Here is a 22,031-nt window from a genome sequence, read left to right as displayed (position 1 = left end):
CTTTAACACAGCCTAACTGGCAGTCTTCCCTGGATGCCACTAGGCTGTTTGTTTTGATGCTCTTCTGTTCCATTAGGAAAGGCTTAAGTCTGGGCTGAGGAGGAGGGATGTAAATAAATAACGTAGCCTTTACCAGGATGTGTACTATTTAAGTTGAATGAATTGTTTGGAGAACACTGTTTATCTGGCTTGCTGCATCCGCTCTCTGAAGGCACAGTCATTGTAGCATGTTGTGATGTTCTGTTATTACTCACTCACTCACAACTTGGTCCAGCTAGTCCGCGGGTCCAGCAGCCTTTCATTATTCTCTGTTACAGCTGAGAGATAATTTGCAGAGGTGGCGGTATCATATCCCGCTTACAAGAGAGTAGTAAATTCCCTCTAATAACTCGGATGAGTAAAAGCTCTTCATCTCGATCTTTTCCCCCTGCCTCCCGCTTCTCTCCCTGGTGTAGGTTACCCCTGGCAGGCTGCCAGACCCTGCTTAGCCCCGTTGTGAGTTGTGGCCCTCCGGGGGTGGTCCTGAGCCGGCCGGTTATCCTCAGCATGGACCACTGCTCTGACGCATGCCTCGATAACTGGGCCGTCCGCCTCAAGAAGCAGAACTACGAGGGCGCTTGGGAGGTGAGACAGCACTAACACTCGAGCACACAAATTCTCCGCAGAAAGAAAAAGTTGCCACCCAGTGAATTTGTAAAGTCTTACTGGACTCATTCAGAGCTTTTACTTCAAAGAGTACAAAGTTGCCCAGCAGTGGCTTGAAACATGCAGTGGAGAGCACTCGATGCTGTATGGCAGAGGGAGCTCTGGCTGAGCACTCATCCACTCCATAGGATTTAAATTGTATTGACCATCAGGTGTTTTCTCATTGGGCTGGAACAAAAGCCTGGAAGCACCGGCTCCCATCAGCTTCTGTTGCTAGGCAACATGTTTCTCAAAACATAAATCCTCTAAGCAAATGACTGATCCTCAAAGTACTCTTCAGAGTGCTCCTTGACCACTTTTGACCACTGCTTCCAATTATTTAGTTCCCTCCCTATTTATTTTCTGTACGCGAAATTTTAAAGTAACCAGAACTGCCAGACTCCAACAGGATGGAGTCTGTAAAAAAAAAAACTTGGTGTCTGTAAACTCACACCCACTCATCAAATGGTTTGAGGCGGTATACCCATCTCAACAATCCGGAGAGATAGGGTGCTGATGGGCTTCTGAGTGTTAGTAGGTCTTTTTTCATGTTCGATATTGTGCATAAATTATTCAGCCTTCCCGCGTGTGGCAGCGGTGGGGTGTCTGTGGGATGGATTGGCCTGTCTGAGGCAGAGGTTAGACCAGCACTTTTAATCATCGGCTGGACCAAATTTAGCCCAGCGGCCTCACTGCGTGGCCACTGAAGGGGAAAGAAAGGGCCCAGTTCATGAAAGAGGGGAAGACAAAGTCGACAAGCAGGTACAGTGTGGATGTGGAGGAATGACGGGGAAGAGGGGGGGGATTGGAATCATGGCTTAGAAAAGAAGAAAAAAGACCTGGATATGCAGAAGCAGTGAAAGAAAGAAATTGCTCTTGCATTGAGCGCTCGGTGTTGTAATTGAGCCACCTCACTGTCTCGGCTCGACTTTGAAGAAATATTCAGATGATGAAAGAGTGAGACTCCATTGTGGTCGCATAGCAAATGAATTGTGTCAATACCAATTGTATTGATGTAGTTGGTGTCTGGTTGAATCGATCCTACAGGGGGCTCGCTGGGCATTTGGCAGGCGGAATGCTCTCTTCAGCTTCCTTGGCTAATGGGACGAGTCAGTCAACTGGCATGATGGGATTTCAGAGAAAATGTTGTCACCTTGGGTCCAATTTGTCGCCATCAAATTAGCCCGCAGAGCGGTGGAATGATCTCATAAAGTCATCTCGCACTGTGATGGGATGGGATGTTTTCACAAGTCTGTCATTTAGACTACGGATGCGATTGCGATACAGCAAGAAAAGATCGCGACATCGCTTCTCTAATGTGTTTAAATCCCTGTTATGTCCTTTTTTTCCATTCTTTGCAAATTACAGCAGCAATTAATTGGTACTGCCTGTTATCACTCACATTCACGGCCACGCAACAATGTTGTTCCCTATTGGCAAGTTGTTTTCACCTTCCTTAACAAATCTCAAAGGCTGTAGGAAATTCTGGAAATCCCAATAATCCGATATTTACTGCACCTCCAGTCTTTTCTTTCTGCAGAACCATCTATTCTTGCCAGGAATCTATTCGAGTCTCCTTTCATGTCAATTGAGTACCTCGTTCATGCATTATTAAGTAAATTGATGGCGTTCTATAGGACGTGTGTCTTTGTATGTGGAGATGTGTGCCCTTCTGTCAGTGTGGAGTAAGAGCACTGTGGGGAAAAGGGAATTTGAAGCAAGAACAGAGCATTCCCCTTTTTAAACTGTTACCCAGACACTAAAGACCTTTTGCTCAGCTGTGACTTGTCACTCACGGGGTAGAGTAGAGTCTGGGGCTGTGCTGCTACACCGAAGTACTTCCCTAACAACCTTTTTATGAACACACACACACACACACACACACACACACACATATCAGGTACACAGGCAAACCCTTCCTTCCTAAAGTGGGTGCTCAACCTTCCATCTTCATCCTGTTTTTTTCCCCCCTCTCTCTCCCTCTGCCTCGTCTCCAGGATGTCTTGCTCATGGGGGAGGAGCTGGTGACGGAGCCCTATTACTGCCAGCTTGAAGCCGAGACGTGCCGGCTGTTCTCCGAGCAGCTGGGCACCTTCGCCTTGGTTGGAGAGTCCCTGCACATGGGTGCTGCCAAGCGCCTGAGGCTGGTGCTCTTCTCCGACGCGTACTGCTCAACGCTGGAGTACAACATCAGGGTGTACTGCATGGACGACACGCAGGACGTCTTCAAGGTAAAGTGTGACGAATGCAAAGCCACCTGTTGTTCTGCTCGGCCGGCGGTTTCCCAGACCTGAGGTTGCACAGATCGGGTGATTTAACATCAGCTGAGTGATGGGTAGACCACAGTGGCCGAGACGTCTCACACAACCACAACAGGGGAGAGCGACAAGGAATGTTGACAATAAACGAGCAGAGTTACTTCCTGGGGTCAATTGAGCCGCCATTTGTGAAATCCCGGACAAATCAGCCACCGCTTAAAATTTGACACCCGTCTATTTGAGGTGTTACGGTGCAGCCGCTTGGAGCACCGCAAAGGAAAAAACGCACCTGTACCGTAACACCTTGAATAGACGAGCATCAAATTGCTTGCTTAATCGCAGCAATAAACTCTGCTTGTTTCATTGTCAACATCCGACGTCGCTCACTTCTGTTGTGATTGCATTTCCATTGTGTGGTTTTGTAGTCGTGTTGTGTCTCTTGCATTTGTGTTTTCCGTTAAAGCACTTGTGAGAGACGTCTCTGCCACCGTAGTACACACGGTCGCACGTGATTGCATTGTCTTCCACGTGTGAGGGTTAGTAGGAAGCAGTGCAGAGATGTAGGAGTTAGGCATAGCCATGATAAATTTAACAAAACTGCAGGCTCGGTTACATGTGTGTGTATGTGTATTGAAACAAAGCATATGTCCAGGTTAAACATAGTGTTCTGCACAGTCCGTGTTTGTGTGTGCGTGCCTACAAAGATGTTACATTCCTTTCACGCTGTTAGGGGTTCTGCTCGGCTGCAGTGGGCCGAGAAGTTCCCCATCACTTTGTTCAACAGCATATTTCGCTTCTCTTTTTCTGCTCTCCACACGGACAGAGTATAATCAAGCACTAATGCCTGCCTCGCTCCCCCGAGGACGGCCTCTGAGTAGCCTGTTAAGATTTCATTTGCATGGTTAATTAGTAAATTAAAAGGAGAGAGCCCGTCCCAATCTTTTCCCAGCAACCCCCCCCCCTCCGTGCTCTCTCTCTCTCTCTCTCTCTCTCTCTCTCTCTCTCTCTCTCTCTCTCTCCCCGCACTCTCCCTTTCTCTCACTCCAAGCTGTTCCTCTTCATCTGACACCACCTACAGCCACAAGTGCCACTTCCAACTCGAGTCCACTTTTGCCGGCTGTAATGGCCGACCTCCTTGTGCAGAGGTTCGCCACCGGCACAATCTATGGATAGCTATGGGCCATAAACAATGGGCCGGAATTAGCACTCTCCCATTCAGGGAGTTGAGGATGAGATGAGAACGGTGCACGGTGCTGTAGCTGTGGGGTGGGAATTACCTCAACCTCCTGGCTTACATCTGTCTTTTTTGTGGCTCAATTACGCCTCAGCTGCCATCTCTCTCTCTGTTTCTGACAGCTATTGCATGATTGCAAGAGTGTTCGGGAAAATTGCCCGCTGACATTCGGCTGTGTTCTGACGTAGGGATTAATGTAAAAATGCAGCATACATAAGGTAAAGGCTGTACTGCGGGTTTTTTGTTGTTGTTTACTTGCTACCGAAGCAGTTCTAATGATAGGGCTGTCTTTTTATATTCAGATCATCAGGTGACCCTGTGATGTTTTGCTACACTGTGACTGTCAATGACCTTGTGTGTCCTGGGTTGGTTGCAGGAAGGCTGCTTGTGCACGAAACCTCTATCTGTCTCTCTTCCTCCGCCTCTGGCTAGCTCTTGTTCTGCTATTCTCCCGCTCTCTTAGTCAGGAAAAGGACATCTGAGCTTGTTGACTCCGGCACTTGTGCTGCCATACTCTGCGGCTCCCTCGACGCCCTTGAGTGCATTAACTCCCCGTCTCCCACACAACCTGGTCCTGTGGTAAGCCGCGGCGTCTCCGGGGCTCTGTAGTTTTTAGTGAGTGATTTAGAACTTGGCCCAAGCTGTTTAGTAATCTTGATTTCACACTGCTCTTGGTGCTATAATGGAGGGAGCAGTTCATTTAGCAAGTACATTAACCACTTTGAGTGGAGATTAAACTTCCCTGGAGAGGTTCAGTCTAATCACTAATCACTATCTTTAAAATGCACCATTTATGATTAGACTTTCTCTATGGCGACCATTAGAGTTAATTGTTGTGTAGAACAGTGGTGGAGGACCAGTAGGGGGCACTGTGCAGTAGTGCAGCAGCATGTTTAATGTTGGCGTAGATGCAGAGTACACCTTCAGCACATGTGAATTTTATGACAGTACTCGGAGCCCTCTGAGGCAACTGCGCCTCTTTCTCAGACATGAAGTCATCTTCCCATGCATTAAACAGGCTGTACTTTTGATGGGAGATGAAAAAAGGAACAGAAAAGGGCATTTTTCTGTCTTCTCTGTTGACTACTCAGTGGCAGGAAGAACTGGAGGTTTTCTCTCCAGTCACATCGCTGACTGTCAGTCGGCTCTGACAAGCCTCCATCAGCGAGACTGACAGATCGACACACCCGCAAACACGGGAGCACACGCATGCACAGACTGTACCATGCAATCTCTTATCTCCCAATTACAGCAGATTAGAACCAATGTTATTGTCTTTGATCCAAAGTGTGGGGGGGGGGGGCTCTGGGGAAACGGTGACATTTCTGTCTGATGCGAGCCGTATGTTAGCAGCACTCTGCTGGGACCAATTAAGTTAATATTTAATGTGTGTCCCACTCTTGATGGGCCCAGCCAAGGCTGGCACAGCAGCAGAGGAGACATGATCAGCGTTTGGTTGCACCCTCGCTGTGCACTCGCTTGTTCCCAGCTAGACCTGTGGGATAGCATCACTGATGTTCTGCCATCCCACAACTGATTGAAACACCTGCAGTGAACCGAGCCTGCGACTCAGTACAGAGACGGACCGACATCTAATTAAACTGGAAGGGTGCCGACAAAGGTGTGTTTAAGGACAGGAATACGCTTTAGCTACTTTTGTAATATTTAGCTGTGATATTCAGAATCAGTCAGCTTTTCATATAAAGGACAAAACACTGCTGCGAGAGCTTAATCTACTTTTACGGGAACATTAATAACATAACTACTGCTGCTTATTGGAAGTCTAACAAAATGTTCTGCATATACACCCACATGTCTGTGTTTTGAAAGTGTGCTGTTAAAAGAAACCTGTAGAATGATTTATAAACCACCCACTTTCTGTCAGATTTATTGTTTTCAGAGGTCGAAGCACGAGTCGTTTTTCCCATATTAAGCTGTAGCCTTTCTGAGGCACCATATTATTGATGGTATCTGGTGTCTCAGATTCAAATATGATGATATTTTTTTATAGATCTCTGTGGGTGGGGCAGCCCAATAGTTAAGGCACATACGCCTTGAGTTGTGACTGCCGGTTTGACTCCTGACCGCCTCGACCATTTACTGCATGTCATTATCCTACCCGTTCACCATGTTTCCTATCTCTCCTTCACTGTGTCGGGAAAAAAATATATTATAAAGGTATGCTCAAAGACAAAATCTGTGTTCCAACACAGGGAGCCAGGACAGCAAACAGTCGTGATTTTGTGGCTAGGTGTCGACCAGCGGATGCTGGCAGCCACTGGTAACCAGTGAAGGGAGCGGAGGAGCGGTGTAGTGTGAGAGAACTTAGATTGGTTGAAGACCAGTCGAGCTGCTGCATTCTCAATGAGCTGCAGAAGTCTGATGGCACTAGCAGGCAGACCAGCCAGGAGGGAGTTGCAGTAGTCTTGCATGATGTGTCTGGTAGTCTTGCTTTATGTGTTTAATACTTCAAAATACACTCGATGTTACAGTCTCTGCCTTTGCCATCTAGAATAACTGCTAATGCCTCCCAGCATCTTCAATTGATGCAAACACCAACCTCGTGCAGGTTTTGCTGTCCACCACCTTGGTGCAGACTGAATTGTGTCCTCAAACTTTTGGATGGGTTTTTGTTATAGCTATATGTTATAGCTATAAAGCACAGTGTCACAGTTTCGCTGGCATGGCTGCTGCAGACTCCTATTTTGTTAGAGGATCTTTCCGTTGAGTTTAAGTGACATTTAATGGCCATGAGATTTTTTCAAATGGCCAAACAAAAGCCTATAAACCCTGAACGTTGTATTTCAGATGTCAGAATTTACACTTTTATCAATGTTCATGTAATGAGGCCACTACATTCAGCTCTTTGTCTCGTAAATGTAAAAATGTATGTTCATTGTTAAATTGCTGTTTAATTGATGTGTCACTGGTTATTAAATAGTGGCTCCTCGTTTCTTTTGCACACCCTGTGACCTCAAGCTATTATTCTTATTTGCCTTTAAAAGGACTCATAAACTGTTTATGTGCTATGACATTTGCTCGCTAGCTCCTGAGCAGCGAGCTATATTTAAGCAGAACCCTTTTTGCTTTTAATGTATCAGAGGAGACCAGCACACGTAGTGTAATATGAACAGCTTCGGTGATTCCTCCATCAGAATAGTTACTGGCAAGGAATTCCAGGAAGAAAAGCAGAAGAGCACAGCCCAGTAATTGCTGGCATTAAGTTAAACAAGACACTGAGCTTTATCACCGTGCCCAGCTGAGAAATTGTTTCTATATTATATTCCTGTGTTCCCGTGTGCTGTTTTCTCCAGTGCCGCTCTGTGATTTATCAGGGGGAATGTGCATCTTTTTCCTCGCAAACACGGTCCCCATTTATAACTGAGCAGACAAGTCCCTTCTATTTGTAGTTATTAATCAGAGTTGACTGTAGCGGGCACGGCCACTGGAGCTCAGACTGATAGACTCTCAGTCAGAGAGGAAAAGCCTGTCACATCCTGCTGACAAATACACAGATTTATGGAGCCCACATAGCCGGACTACTCTCTATAAACAAATGCATTTGCCTGAAAAGAGCAGCTCTGCAAATGGATCATCGCCACGAATGCACATTTTTAAGCACATGCGAGGACGCTGCGTCGCTGAGAGCGGAGGGGTGAGGACGAGTTTATGCGAATATTAAAGCGCGTGCGTCGCTTCCCGTGTTGCAGTTGACACGTAGCTTGACTAATTAACTGATCAAACTCTATATTATAATCCCTGTCAGAGTCCGTTAACTTAATCAGTTTATTACGCAGCATGACAGAACAAAAGACGACCACATGTAAGAGCGTGACCTTGCTGTGAGGAAAGTAGAATATTTTAATATGCAGCTTTGATCCAGTCAAGTTTACACACACACACACACACACACACACACACACACACACACACACACACACACACACACACACATATATATATAGTACATATATATAGCTGCCCCTCAGTTTGATTTGTTTGCGTCCAATGTCTGGCCTGGCTGTTCTTGTTGCGAGAGAGTTTGGTGCAGCCGCTAACCTCTTTCTGTCAGCACCAGCCTGAAGAGATTAGCTGTGTGAGTGTCTCTTGTTCCCCTGGTGGAGCCCGTCCCCAGTCCATCACAGTCCCAGCTGTGGTCCGAGCCGAGAGGATGAGAGGATGGACTGAGGAAGAAGGGGCTGGGGGGCGGGGCAGGGGAGGTGGGTTGATTCTGGATGAGGAGGGAGGGGACGAGGGGGGCTGAAGTCATAGAAAACTGTGGCCGTGATTGCAGTAATCCTGTTATCTCTCCTGCTAAAGCCGGCCACTCTAGTGACCCGGAGACACAAATGTTAAGCTCCCTCTGTCTCTCTCCTCTCTCTCCCGCCCCTGCTCTTTTTCACTCCACCCCTGCTCTATCTCACTCTCTTTAGCCGGCCTCATTGAATGCCAGGGGGTGGTCTTGGCTCTGTCTGACTCTAAATTCACAGTCTTTACACACACCACAGGCTATCACGAATTCCGTCAGAACAAAAGGGGTTTTTCTCCTGCAGTACTTGAACTTCTTGCCCGTCTCATGCATCTTAATGTTTTCCGCAGATGTACGGGGGTCACGGTGTCTTAGGAGAAACCGCTCCTCCTCTTATCTCCGCCAAATGGAAACACAAATGTTGGCTCCCAGTCGATGATTAATATGTGATTTGATAAACCAATTCAAAACCGTTGCATTGTTTTCCCCCCAGAAAGAGTAAATAATACGGTCAAATTTAGCTTCTCATCAATTAGCTCCCTCACGCTGTCATTTGTTAACGGGATAATGGGGCGTAAAGAGGGCCATTATTCTCCCGGTCCAGAACATATGCTGAAATCCTGCACAAAAACACACACTCGGAGCCACTCAGGGACACACACAAACAATATACAAGCAAAAATATGGTGTCATTTGAGAGCGAGGACAGGAGCGGCATGCACTCCCTTCGGTGAGCCTGGTGTCCCTGTCAAATAACAGGAGTGCCATGTCCTAGACCCTGTTTGATTGTAATCCTGCCGTGTCAGCTTTGAACCTGACAAACTGCGAGCCAGGCGAGTTAGTATTCATTCTAGTCGCTCGCTGTTGATAATAAGATAATTGGCATTCTGCGCTCTTTCACAGGCCTATAGATCCGCTGGTATAGGTCAAAGCCCTGATCAAAGTCCACCAGCCTCGATTTGCAATGCTAATCAACCCCAACAAATAATTGCGCTTAACAACTGCTTTAAATGAACCTCTCTGGAAGCCCTCATAATGTGCCTTTTGTCTGCATTAGAGACATAATAGCAGAGGGCTTTTGATTCTGCGGAGAATGCGCTGCCCCCTGTTATTAAGTCGGGAGACCTCAATGCTGTGATTTAGAGCCATTGTCTGACCTTCTCTCGCTGAGTAAGAGGGCCGGTAACATCACAAGGCTCCGGCGTGGCAGTACAGTAGGGAGATTATTCCAGACAGGCACCTACAATCAGGGCATTGTGCTCCACCCATTGTTTGGCGGAGTTCGGGGGAAAAGAATAAAAACCAGTGTAGATGCAGGAATAATCATGTGGGGAGGGGGGGGGGGCATAATATCCATGTTAACGAGAAGATAAGGAATCAAGCAAACATGAAAATTAGCTCCGCGCCAAACAAACAAGAAAAATCAATTCTCGAGCCGAGCCGGAAAAGTGCTCACTGGATGAAGAAGAGAAGCACATCAACTAACAACAGCAGGTAGAGATTCCAAACGGATAATTAACAGCTTCCGTTCCTTTATAATTGGAATCAGTCGAGCCCGTTCCTGGGAAAGAGGGCAGAAAATTGAATCAGCGTTGTGCAGTTAGAAATTACTGCCATTCTCTTCCTTAATTAGACGTCTTTGCTGAAATCATACCATAGGCTGGCATGCGGCACTCAACATATGGCTGCTATCTATACACACATCTCCCTCCAGGAGCCAGCGTCTTCGAGATGTGTCTCCCGGACTCAGAGGCATGTTCCGGTTGCCTGTTTTCTCCGTGCTGCCATCTTGTTTTCCCTCCTCAGACAGATTAAAGGAGCATATCTTATTTCCGAGGTCTTTTCACACTGCTAATTTCAGAGGTCTGTTTTTCTCTGTTGTAATATGCTCCCCTGAATAGAGCGCGAGGTTGCACGTGTGAACGCCATCCAAAGGGCTGGATTAAGGACTCGTTCGGCACAAAAAGCATACAGCTCAAAAACCGAAGTGATAGATCAGAGGAAAATGCGGAGGACATTATCATTCCATTCCAGATGGTCATTTGGACAGCAACAAATGGTCCAGTGAGCAAGTCCCACAGAGATTAAAATATTAAGCATGCACTTACAAATCTCTCCTGGCACAAAAACAAAAATGAAATTAAGGAGATTCGCCATGCGAGAACAATGAGCAGTTGACTAATGGCTCGTTGGCTGACTTCATCACTGCCCAGGTAGCTAGTAGGCCAGAGTGACTGGAGTGTTTGCATGCTAATGCGGCTGCTAGAATCTGGGCCTACGCACACACACACACCGAGGCAAGGGATCAACCTTGTGGTGACATTAAAGTCAGCTCGCTGCAGCCGCATGCAGAGATGATATCATCCTGTCCTAAGATGTACTGTACCCCTGCCTCGTGCTCATGCTGTGTGTCTGTCGCTTTATGCGTTTGTGTCTGTGTCTGTGTCTGTGTCTGTGTACACTTATTTTGTTAGCTCTTTTCTAATACTATAATACTATAATTTAAGATTAGGGGCTAAGATGTGAATTAGGTTAGGTCAGTTAGTTCATTAAACCACACCAAATTGCGCACAATATCAGTCCCCTAAACATGAATGATTTTTTTATTAAGATCCATGAATTATTCCCTGAGAAATCAGGGAAAATGTTGAAAAGGCCCTATCTCACAATGTTGAAGAAAAGCGAGGAGAAACAAATCCTGGTCTGGATCTGAAACAAAATTAAATGGTTCTTCTAGGACTCATTACGCATCCTGCCACCATGTTTGATAAAGATCTGTCCTGTAGTTTTTGCTTAATCCTGCTGACTACAAACAAACAAAAATGCAAATGAATACAAAACCTCCTTTGCGGACATAATAAGGATAGCTGCCCAAACGTGTGTGTGTGTGTGTGTGTGTGTGTGTGTGTGTGTGTGTGTGTGTGTGTGTGTGTGTGTGTGTGTGTGTGTGTGTGTGTGTGTGTTCATTGTGACAAATTTCTTGTTTCAACCTGTGCAGTTGTTTGTGTGAATTATGAGGTAGATACACAGTTATGGATTGTTCTTGCACATTTTCACTTACCTCTGTGACTGTGATGGTAAATGTGTTTCCTCTGACACCTCTCCTCTCCTCTCCCGCTCTCTCTCTCTTTCATCAGGAGGTGATGCAGATGGAACGGCAGCTCGGGGGTCGGCTGATTGACGAGCCTCACGTCCTCCTCTTCAAAGACAGCTACCACAACCTGCGCTTGTCCATCCACGACATGCCCCAGGCGCACTGGAGGAGCAAGCTGCTAGCCGGCTACCAGGTGTGCTGGGTGGCCGTGGGGGGCCGTGGGGGGGCCGCAGGGGCAGGGAGTCACTGCAAATCAGAGCGGGAGCATGGAGATGTGATACAAAGTGCTTGGCTGTATCTGTCAAATTTGAGCATCAGCTGTTACATGGGCTTTTTTTTAAGTGTTTCTTTGTATACTCAATTTAAAACCCATGCTGTCTCTTGTTATTCTAAATTGGCCATTGAGAGAAATTAAAGAAGAATGGAGAACATGTTGGCAAGAGTGATACAACTGAGTAATCAATAGTTTTTCAGTAGCTTGTTTTTATTATCGTGCTGTGTGTCACATCAGATACTTTATTCAGTGTGAGTAGTAGACTCGCTAGAATAGTACGTGAATTACCACCATGATTGTCCCCCTCCAAAATATCTGCTTTGCTCACTTGACTTGAACATTTTACTTTCTTGGATGTGCCCCTTGTGTCATGTGACGCGGAAGTTACACTGCCATTGGCTCAGTGTCCTCCTTCCTCGGCCCCCGTTGAAAGTCACAAATTTGAAAGTAAAGGTCTGTGCACAACAAGTCCGTTTTTTTCGTCCGAAATTCTCACACGATTTTAAATAAATACAACCTCACATTGTGTCGTTTACACACTGACGCCGAAACTTTTGTCCGGGATTTAACATCCAATTTGCTGCGTTTTGCGCATCTGTCAAAGGCGTTTCCAGAGGGTTGTTTTAGCTGTTTGGGTTCAATTGGATCAGAGAAATTTCTTTTCTTCCTTTCAATGTGCGGTCTCAGTGCTGGTAGCATATCAAACTCAAATAGACTTGAGAGCAATCGGGATAATTTCGCAGCTCCTTGATCAGAAGATGAAATTCTCCTTGTTCCTGACAGCTTGTCAGGACCCAATGGACCCAATGTTTTCTTTTAGTTTTTTCAAGAAATGAGAGAAACACAAAATCATCCTCAATTTTATCTCCTTCTGCAAACTTTCGGAACAAATCGATGTATAAATACAATAATATAAAATGCATCGGACTCAGTGTACAAAGTTTCTGTGCCTGACGATTTTCATTGGATGACAGATCTAAAAAATGTATATAAAAATATGAACTTGGTGTGCAAAGAAGTTAAGTTGGGATTGCAGATGAGAAGTGAGAAGAAGTTTCTTATTTTGCACTAAACTTTCTGACCATCTTGAGTGCACCAGCTGGGTACTATAGTACAGTATGCTTATAGTCAGCTGCATGTTACCACACTCGTGCAACCGTCCTGTTGTCTCTCTGGAAAGTTGTTTCCATTTTAGTTGGTCCAGAGTTTTAATTAGGTTTGTTTTGGTTTGGTCTCAGCTGATCACACAAAGGAGTCTTTTTCAGTCTGTTACTGCAATACTCCTCCGTCCAATAACCTTTCTCTGTTTGGCACTGTGTGCAACTTGAAGTCATTTGTTAGCGTCTGGGAACCTTTTGTGTGTGTGTGTGTGTGCACCCCTGTGGGTAGAGTGTGCATGTTTTTGCCCACTCGTGCCTGCACACGAGGTGTATACATGTGCATATATCGGGTAGCTGGGGTGTGTGTGCACTAACCCAGAGCCGCGAGCTGATTGATTATCCGAGCTGCCTGCTCTCTCAAAGGGAGCGCAGATGAAATATAGAGCAGTATGTAAATATCTGGAACTCCACAACCTGAATCCTGGAACCTGTCCTGCACCCCCCACACCTGCGAGGTCCACCGCACTGCAGCCAGGCGACGGAGACACAAGAGCTGTTCAAAGAGGACTAGAAAACATTCTGGCTGTAACTATGTAAGCACTGAGCACCGGGTCCCCGAAGAGCACGCGCAGGCTGTGCCAAGCAAGCAGTGGCAGCAACAATGCACCCAGAACAGAGGCTTATTACTCTGGACTGTGCCTGTTCATTTGGAAGTGTTATTCCCCCCTCAGCAGTGCGGTCAAAAAAGCCCTTTAGTCTCCCTGGGGTCCCATGAAGACGTTTGCACCCAGCTCCCTCTGCTGCAAGTCAGCCTGGGTAACAGTGCCCCCGTTTGGTCGGCAGGGTGAACTGCAGCCCCTCACTCCAGTCTCAAACTGAGTTCTTGTCAGCTGTTTAACCAAAGGTGAAGCGAGGAGTTAGGGTGCTTGTTTTTGTTTGTTTTCTACCTGTCGGCTTCTCTTGAGATATGCAAACAAGACATGAATATAGAGCAGCAGAGAGAAAGCTGCAGAGAGGCATTTGCCACAGAGTCTGGTCCTGTACAGCGGTGGTGCTCAAACCCATAATGCATGCATGTAAAGTAGGGGTGTGATGATTCAGCTTGTAAAATATCTGCATGATTTGTAGCTGTGCACAAACTGAACGTTCCTGCAGAGAGAGGAAGAGAGAGAGGCTGAATCCACTGAAACACATTGAGTAGAAAATAACTCCCATGTCAGACATGGTGTGCAGCTGTTGACTCCCTTCACAGTAACTCTGACAATAACAATCATTTCCCTTGAACTTACCTAAGTGATGTCAGTCTGCTGCCTCGGATATATTTAGCTGGTCTCACCTAACAACGACAGCTTATGTCAGTGTAATTAATGAGCTCGGTGTGTTCTAGGCAGGCGGTGCTGTTGAAGCCGCGTTTCAGACACGCGGTTCTGACTGTGCCGCTGAGATGCCATGTGTGTGTGTGTGTGTGTGTGTGACGCCCTGTCTCTTCTGCAGGAGATCCCGTTCTACCACATCTGGAACGGTTCCCAGCGGTACCTGCACTGCACGTTCACTCTGGAGCGGCTCAGCCTCGGCACCTGCGAGCTCACCTGCCAGCTGTGTGTGTGGCAGGTGGAGGGGGAGGGACAGAGCTTTAGCCTCGACTTCAACATCGCCAAGGTAATTCTCAGCATAAGTACCCGAGCTGCAATTGATTACACAGCCGCCATGACTCAGCATTTTCATATCTCCATAAATGAACTGTAATTATGTTGTGCGGAGAGAGAGAGAGAGAGAGAGAAAAAAGTTGGATGTTTGCTTTCCCCTAACAGGACAACCGAGCTTTGGACTCTGAGTTTCTGTTGATGGACAGTAGCGCCACGGCTCTGGCAGGGCCCAGCGCCTTTCAGATCCCGTACCTCATCAGGCAGAAGATCTGCAGCAGCCTGGATGCCCCCTGTCCCAACGGAGCTGACTGGAGAATGCTAGCACAAAGACTTAAACTTGAGAGGTAATTAGCAACTGTACAGTACCACACTGCCTTATCTGATCACTGATTGGAGCGCGCAGGAATTGCACCAGAGCCCCGAACTCCATCGGGAATAGAAGTTGCATAGCAGTATTTGCACTAATTAGTTCAGTGCCCTGTTCTAAACATTTGTCTGGCCTGTGGTGATGCTGGTTGCAGCTTCTCTTTCTGAAACTGTAAGAGTGACCTGCAGCAATTGAGCCGCAGCGAGTTAAGACCTGCTGCAGGAGTCGGTCCACAGAACCCTGAAGCTGCACAACCGCTGCTGCACAAAGAGCCGTTCACCCGTTTATTCAAAGCTCATTTAAGCTTGATTCAGTACACAGAACCCTGAACTGGAGAATCAGTAATGGTAAATGGTTTGTATTTATAATACACTATATACGCTTTTCGAGTCTTGATGACCACTCAAAGCACTTTACTAGTACAGCTTTTTTTAACATTCACCCATTAACACACACACATTTATACAGTGCATCTATGTGCAGCACTTTCTCTATGACAAGGGGAAACTTTGGGGTTCAGTATCTTGGACACTTCAGCATGCAGAATGGGGAAGATCAACAACGTCACTTAAGTCGCTGCTGCTACAGAGCGCTGGTCACCGGTTTATACAGTTTATTAATAGTTAAAGTATCGCACCAAATGAAACACTGCCCTTCCTTGGGCCCTTAACAACACAAATGCCAAGTGGGAAGCTGATGAGATGAACAGAGATAAATTCCACATTCAGACAGACAGAGATGTCTGGAATTAGTCGATAAATGAAGCATACGATCACCTGGTTGTGAAGGGTCAAACTAACTGAGGTTGACATTTAACTGTGAAACTCCAGCCACTTTAAGAAATCAGGATGAAGTGCGACATCACCACAGTGGAGTGTTTTTCCTGAAGTTCAGGTAAACAAGGTTCTGCCTTGACAAACTAATCCTCCGACACAGCTAACGTTACAGGATTAATGTGGACTAGATGGATACAGCCATCATTTCCATAGGAAAACATGACCCCCCCCCTCTCTTCAGGTAAGCAGCTTAGACTCTGCTGCTAAACTTGTACCTGCAGCATTCTGCTTAACAGCTGTAATTGGAAAGGGAGTGAGCGAGCTGCCCGTCAGCGGCAACAAAAGATGAAGTAGTGTTGGATCTGTGCCGACCTCAGTAACTGTACTTTATCACCGCAGTACCTGTAACAGACTGCAGCCCCGCATTGATCCCCTATCCTCCAATTTAATTTCTACATTGTAATGGAATCAAATAGCTGCACTTAATTTGTCCAATCAACTTTATTTACCCAAATTAATCACATTGAATTGATGCACTGTGGGTTTAATTAGCAATTGTTTTGCTGAACATAATCAATTCTCATTCAGGCCTCAGGAAGGAACAACTGCTTTGTTGTTTGATCCGTCCTTAACAACATGTTGTTGTTTTTTTCTGTGAAGGCAGCGGCTGCCTGAATGTATTTCTCAGTTTGTTTCTGTGTGGGTAAAGTGTCCAGACCGAGCGGAACGGGACCAATCAATAAAACTTAAAAATGCCAAGAACCTTTTATTTGATCTTTTTCCCCCAAGACGGGGCGCCGAACAAGATAAGCTCGTGTTTCACACAGCGAGGTGAATAAGCAGGGCTGACACGTCGGGACACTAAGCTCTGTCTTTTTTTATCTGAATAATGACAAAGAGCTTCATTCCCTGACAATTTTTTCGACCAACACTTCCCTTTGTTGTGCTCTCCCGACGCAGAGCGAGGGCTGTGTGCGTGTGCGTGTGCGTGTGCGTGTGTGTGTGCTCTATGAAATCCAATTGACACAAAAATAGCCGCTGTGCACTGTGTTCCCTGCTTGTGCACTGGCAAAGCAGTCGCATGTTTAGAGCCATCACAGAACGCTCCACTAGGCAAACAGAAGATGCGAGGAAGTAATGGACTCTCTCTGACCTTTGTCAAGGTGAAAGGAACTTGTTGGGGTTTTTGCCCCCGGCAAAAACACTCACACAGCACCACACCCCTTTGTGCCCTGAGTTTACACCACTCTCTGTTGTGTTTTTTTTTCCTGTGTCATGTGTGCTCTACATAACAGTTAAGGCCCCAGACATTTGAAGAACAGGAAAAGGCCATTAAATCAAACAAGCATCTTCGGGTGCCGCGGAGATTAGGTCCCACTCAACATCAAATATACAGCCGGCTGGGGCCCCTGCTTTGTTGTCATTGATTGGGTTTGATCGTAAAGGTTCCAGCTCCTAAAATGGAAAAGGTCACTTCCGACTTAGCTGTGAAAGTCCGTATAGGATTCACTATATGGGATTTAGGGGCAATTTCGACATCAAATGACGAGGAATTAGGCTTATGGTGTTAAAGCTTCAAATGAAAATTGCCAGAGATTCGGTATTTGATGGGTGTTTGAAGAGCCAGGCCGTGCGCTTATACCTTTCATCATTTTTTTTTTTCTTAGTGCTCCAACCCGGCATATCAGGAACGTAGCAGTACAACACAATAAAACTTGACATTGACAGAGTTACAAGAAGCGGTGGCAAAATAGACTAGCAACTGAAGAGGTTTTCCTAAGACTCCGTCAATGGAGAGAAAGTGTGAGGCTGTCCATTAGATTTAATAAAATGTTCCCTCACTGTTATTTTTGTGCTTTCCTCCTCCTCCTCCTCCTTCTCCTCCTCCTCCTCTCTGCAGACACATGAGTTTCTTTGCATCCAAAGCGAGCCCAACCTCTATGATCCTGGACCTGTGGGAGGCGCAACATTTCCACAGCGGCAACATCAACCAGCTGGCCGCGGTCATGGCTGACATTGGCAAACAGGAGGCCATGATATTCCTGGTCTCTGATGGCGAGTGCTAACCCAGAAAACGGAGAGAGAGACTGGTGCAGAGAGGAAAAAAAGTACACAACACGACAACAACGACACACAACCCCCCCGCCTCCCCAATGATTACCACAGCAGGAATGGAAGAACAGAGCTGTCCCAGTGTCCCTCGTCTTCACTTTAGAAGATAGTGAATGGTTTGTGACAGATCGAGTCCCCATTTCCCTTCGAACGGAGTTGAAGTCCTTAACTGACGGGTGAGGGGAAAGGTAGAGCGGAAGTGCTTTGGGAAATGTATTCATGAGCTCAGAAAAGAAATACTCTTTATTTTTTCCATCAAAGTTCCAAGTGAAATTAGTCCCAACCCTGCTTCTACTTTAAAGATCACTTTAAATTAACTTCATGCCTTTTTACACAAACGAGCCGTTTAAGGCTAACGAGGAGCAATATGCAAACATAATGCTAATGTCCAACACTGCAAATTCAGCCAATCATTTCTGAAGTTGGGTTAATACAAAGGGATGTGACAAAAAAGGTGCCGGTCATTTCAGGTTCAAGAGGCGAACATATGCAATTAGCAGGTTCGTCACATGACATCATCGCACGCTGAACGCATTCGCAACGAAGTCATCAGGGTCTGTGAACGTCTCCTCCTGTCCACTCACACACACACTGTACAGAAGGACATCTCCTATGTGTTTGTTTTTTTTAACACACACACACACACACACACACACACTCACACAGGCGGCTTGTAGCACATCCTGGACTTGCAGGTTTAAAACAGATTGTACGTCAAAGCCCCAAAACCTGTCTCATCTTGTTTGTGTGTGTTCTTGTTGTTTTTTTTCTTTTCTTAGTCCAGCCGGTATCAGTACTGTGAATATAACATCTTGACATCTTGATTTAGCGAGACGCTTCGCAGCCTTCCTGCTTCTAAATCGATATATGTGGGGTTCGGGTTCTTTTGAACTTTTTTTTTCAAGGGAAGAGTGAGAAATATCTTCACTAAAGTCATATTTCAGAAGCCATGTCTATTTAAAGCCTGGGATTCTGGATCCGTCCATTCTCGTTTCAAGTCTTTCCCAAGCCTTTTGTTTTCTCTCAAATTCCACAGCTAATGAAGGAGCCATAGGGCCAAAAGGTGTTCCAGCTGCATGTACATACACATATATGTATATTTGGACACTGATTGTCCTGAAAACTCATTAACAAAATGACATTTCCCCCTTGATCACATTCATTCTGAGATGTTAAAGATAAAAACTTGGCCACAAGGGTTATTATCCCACATGAATAATGCAGAGCACTTTCCCACAGAAAATCTGCCAGCGAATTCTTCAAAAATCGTCACCAGATTACTCGTGTGGAAAGGCTGATTGTGCAGCTTTGTTTTGATAAGTCATAAAGCAAGTCTCTATTTGCTGTGTGGCAAATGGTATCAGAGAAACGCCTGTCTCTCGGAGAAAGTTAAGAGTGGCTTATTCGCACTGTCACGCCTCTGCTCACAAAAGATTTGCTTTGAACGTGAGTTTCTTTTTATTGTCATTTATAGCCAGTGTGGCAAAAAAAAAAAAAGATTCAGTTTAGTCTCACATCAAACCATAAACTGCAACGACACATTAGATTATTTTTCTACATTTTGCTTCTTTGCGTCGATGTACAGTGTTTGGTTAATGGATCTGTCAAGCCAGGCAACTTGCATACAGTATATCTTTGAGCTCCGCTGGTTCAGTAATTACACTTTGAAAAAAAAAAAAAGGCATCAGCAATCCCAAACTAGCCATAGTTTCTCCGTCTGCCTCAGGGTTGCATGTGAAGTTGTGTTCAAAGTTGTAGAGGGAGCCCCCCCCCCCACCCCACCCCGTCATTAAATCCCCTCTTATCGCTCCACAGCTAGCACCGCCCATCCCACCAGCTCCTGCGGCTTCAATCTTTAACACTGACCTGGAGCCTCTTTTATGATTGTCAGATATTTGGAATGTACATTTCTGTTTCCCTTTGGCGGAGCACGTCTGTTTTCCACTTTTAGAAGTTCCCCGTTTTGTTTTTATACGACATCTCGGCACCTGCTCAGTCCTTAACCTTCTCTTTTTAAATCACATCAAACACGCCTCTTTTCTCGACCTACGACACTTTTTACAAATCGCTGCATTGTTTTGATGTAGAGATACCATACTCCTTTTTTTTTTTATTTCTATTACAAAACCTTTGAATCGAGCCCCTTTCAGATAGAATTGTGATACCACCTTAATAAATGAATCTTTTCATGTTGAAACGGATCATCGTCGCGTGTGATATGTAAATACTTTTTCTATACCAGCCGTGTGCTGTCACTTTGCATACTGTATATCAGCAGAATTGGTAACCAAAGTTTTCTGAGTATCGTTTGAGGCCACTACATCCTCACATTGTATCCATTCAGATATTGTTACAGCGTCGTTTTACCTGCAGCTAGTATAGAATAAGTCAGAGTTGCTGTCTCTTCTAAAACTAGTCACTATGGAGTCATTGCTTTTATCTACTTTCCTCGCTTTTGTCTTGAGGCAAAATTAATGCTGTCTGTTCAAGCGGTGATATGTGTCCATTTATTTTACCACTTTGTAAAGAAATGTAAATTATATTTTAATATAAAGCCAAAAAAAGACACTTAACTGGCGCAGCATTTGTCAAGTCTAAACCGTGACGTGTTTGCCTATATACTGTTCTTTGGCGATCTAGCAGTGAAGAATTTTTGCAGTGTTAAGGGTTTTAGAGACTGTTTTACAGGAGTTTCTATACACGTTTTGTTCGTCCTTACATTGCATTCGTCTACTTTTATGGTTTCTCTAAGTGTGAGCATTTACAGATGAGGTGGAAACGGCACTTAACGCCCGTGTGGTGGCTGTGTGGAGGGAGAGAGAATCAGTTTCTCGGACACCGACAGGCCAGTGTCGACGCAGCATGTTTAGATGAGCCATGGCAGTTGTACAGTCTGACTGTGTGTGAAATTGTATCACCCCTGTACTCGGCTTGGATGTGTTGTCTAAGCACATTTCCAGTAATGTAATTCACCAGCCACCGGGACGTTCTGCATCTATCTCCACATCTGAGTTGTCCGACAAATCTGCAATTACTGTGCGTTGTGTTTGTTCCCTTCATGATGAAACCTGGGTCTGGTAGTTCAGTGTCAGTAAAACGCAAGGTTTGTTTCAAGGCTTTATCATTTCACCTGTGTAACAGTAGGAAACATCTCTCAACTGTACTTTTTGCTTCAGTGTCAAGAACGCGTGTGATTATGTATGAGTGTGCGTGTGTGATTGTGTGTGTGCATTCCTCCCTGTCCCTCTGACTGAACTGTTTTCTTTTTTGAACTAAAACATTAGACGTCCGTACTTGTGAATGGTTTTTCTATTAAGTTCCTTGATTCAATGTTTCCTTGCCTTTTCTGCAAGTCAAAAATGCTGTATTTATTACATGCCACAGCGCTTATGCAATTGTATAATCCTTTTATGGTTTTTATTATTTTTTTTTTTTTTTTAACCTTTTGTGTTCCTTATCGTCAGTGTAAATTGTTGTCAAAACTTTTGTGCTAATGGGAAAACTTCTGCTAAGGGAGATTTTCTGTACTTTTTTGGACAATGATATGGATTTGTGGGTAGAATTTTGGAAATTCGTTTCTAAGTGCTTTCAAGTATTTACTTGGCCTTATGTATATATATATCTATCTATGACATTTCAGAAAGGTATGTATAGTAATTCAACCTGAAATTGTTGTAAATAAATTATATATTGTTAAATGAAGGACTGGATCTTTTGCTTGAAAAATGAAATTCACACTTAATTTGTAAAGAGTCTTACTTAGGACCAAAAGTCAACATCAACAGGAAAACATTTTTTTAAGGGAATAGTTTAACATTATGGGGGGAAACACTTGTTTAGATGAAATGTTTGATGCCACTAATTTCTTCATTTAGTGTAGAGCCACAACATTTTCTGCTCGAGATTCCTTTTCACATGTTACATAATTATGTTAAGATGTGACATTGAGCTGTGACACCGAAAAAAAATCTACACGTAGTTTTTTCCAGGGCTTAACCATAGACTGTTTATAAAGATGGACGACTACTTCCTGCCACTATCCAAAAATGAAGCCAAAATATCCTGGATAGAAACGCTGCCATGTTGTACCAACGCAATCAGGGGATGGAGCCACGGTATCAGGGTCCCGCCTACACACATGCCTGACCAATTGTAAATCAGTCTCAGCTGTCAATCTGTTAAACCTATTTTTTTTAAATAATCAAAAAGCAAACTAATACCAAACTTACTGCATGAA

The 22,031-nt window shown here is 45.1% G+C and overlaps 1 protein-coding gene across 3 annotated transcripts in view; it reads left to right on the top strand.

The window, feature by feature from the left end:
* Nucleotides 1–19,995, top strand: part of unc5a (unc-5 netrin receptor A) — a 143,426-nt gene extending 123,431 nt beyond the window's left edge. For all 3 annotated transcript variants that reach the window (XM_035161778.2, XM_035161777.2, XM_035161776.2), the window contains 6 exons: nucleotides 456–624; nucleotides 2,682–2,915; nucleotides 11,563–11,712; nucleotides 14,388–14,552; nucleotides 14,705–14,883; nucleotides 17,583–19,995. In XM_035161778.2, coding sequence (XP_035017669.1) covers nucleotides 456–624; nucleotides 2,682–2,915; nucleotides 11,563–11,712; nucleotides 14,388–14,552; nucleotides 14,705–14,883; nucleotides 17,583–17,748 — 1,063 coding nt within the window. In that variant the 3' untranslated portion in view covers nucleotides 17,749–19,995. The remainder of the gene's footprint in view (nucleotides 1–455; nucleotides 625–2,681; nucleotides 2,916–11,562; nucleotides 11,713–14,387; nucleotides 14,553–14,704; nucleotides 14,884–17,582) is intronic.
* Nucleotides 19,996–22,031: the final 2,036 nt, after the last annotated feature.

The sequence above is a fragment of the Hippoglossus stenolepis genome, chromosome 7, assembly GCF_022539355.2.
Source record: "Hippoglossus stenolepis isolate QCI-W04-F060 chromosome 7, HSTE1.2, whole genome shotgun sequence".
NCBI lineage: Eukaryota > Metazoa > Chordata > Actinopteri > Pleuronectiformes > Pleuronectidae > Hippoglossus > Hippoglossus stenolepis.
The sequence above is the reverse complement of the archived record's forward strand: the minus strand, read 5'-3'. Positions and strand labels throughout refer to the sequence as shown.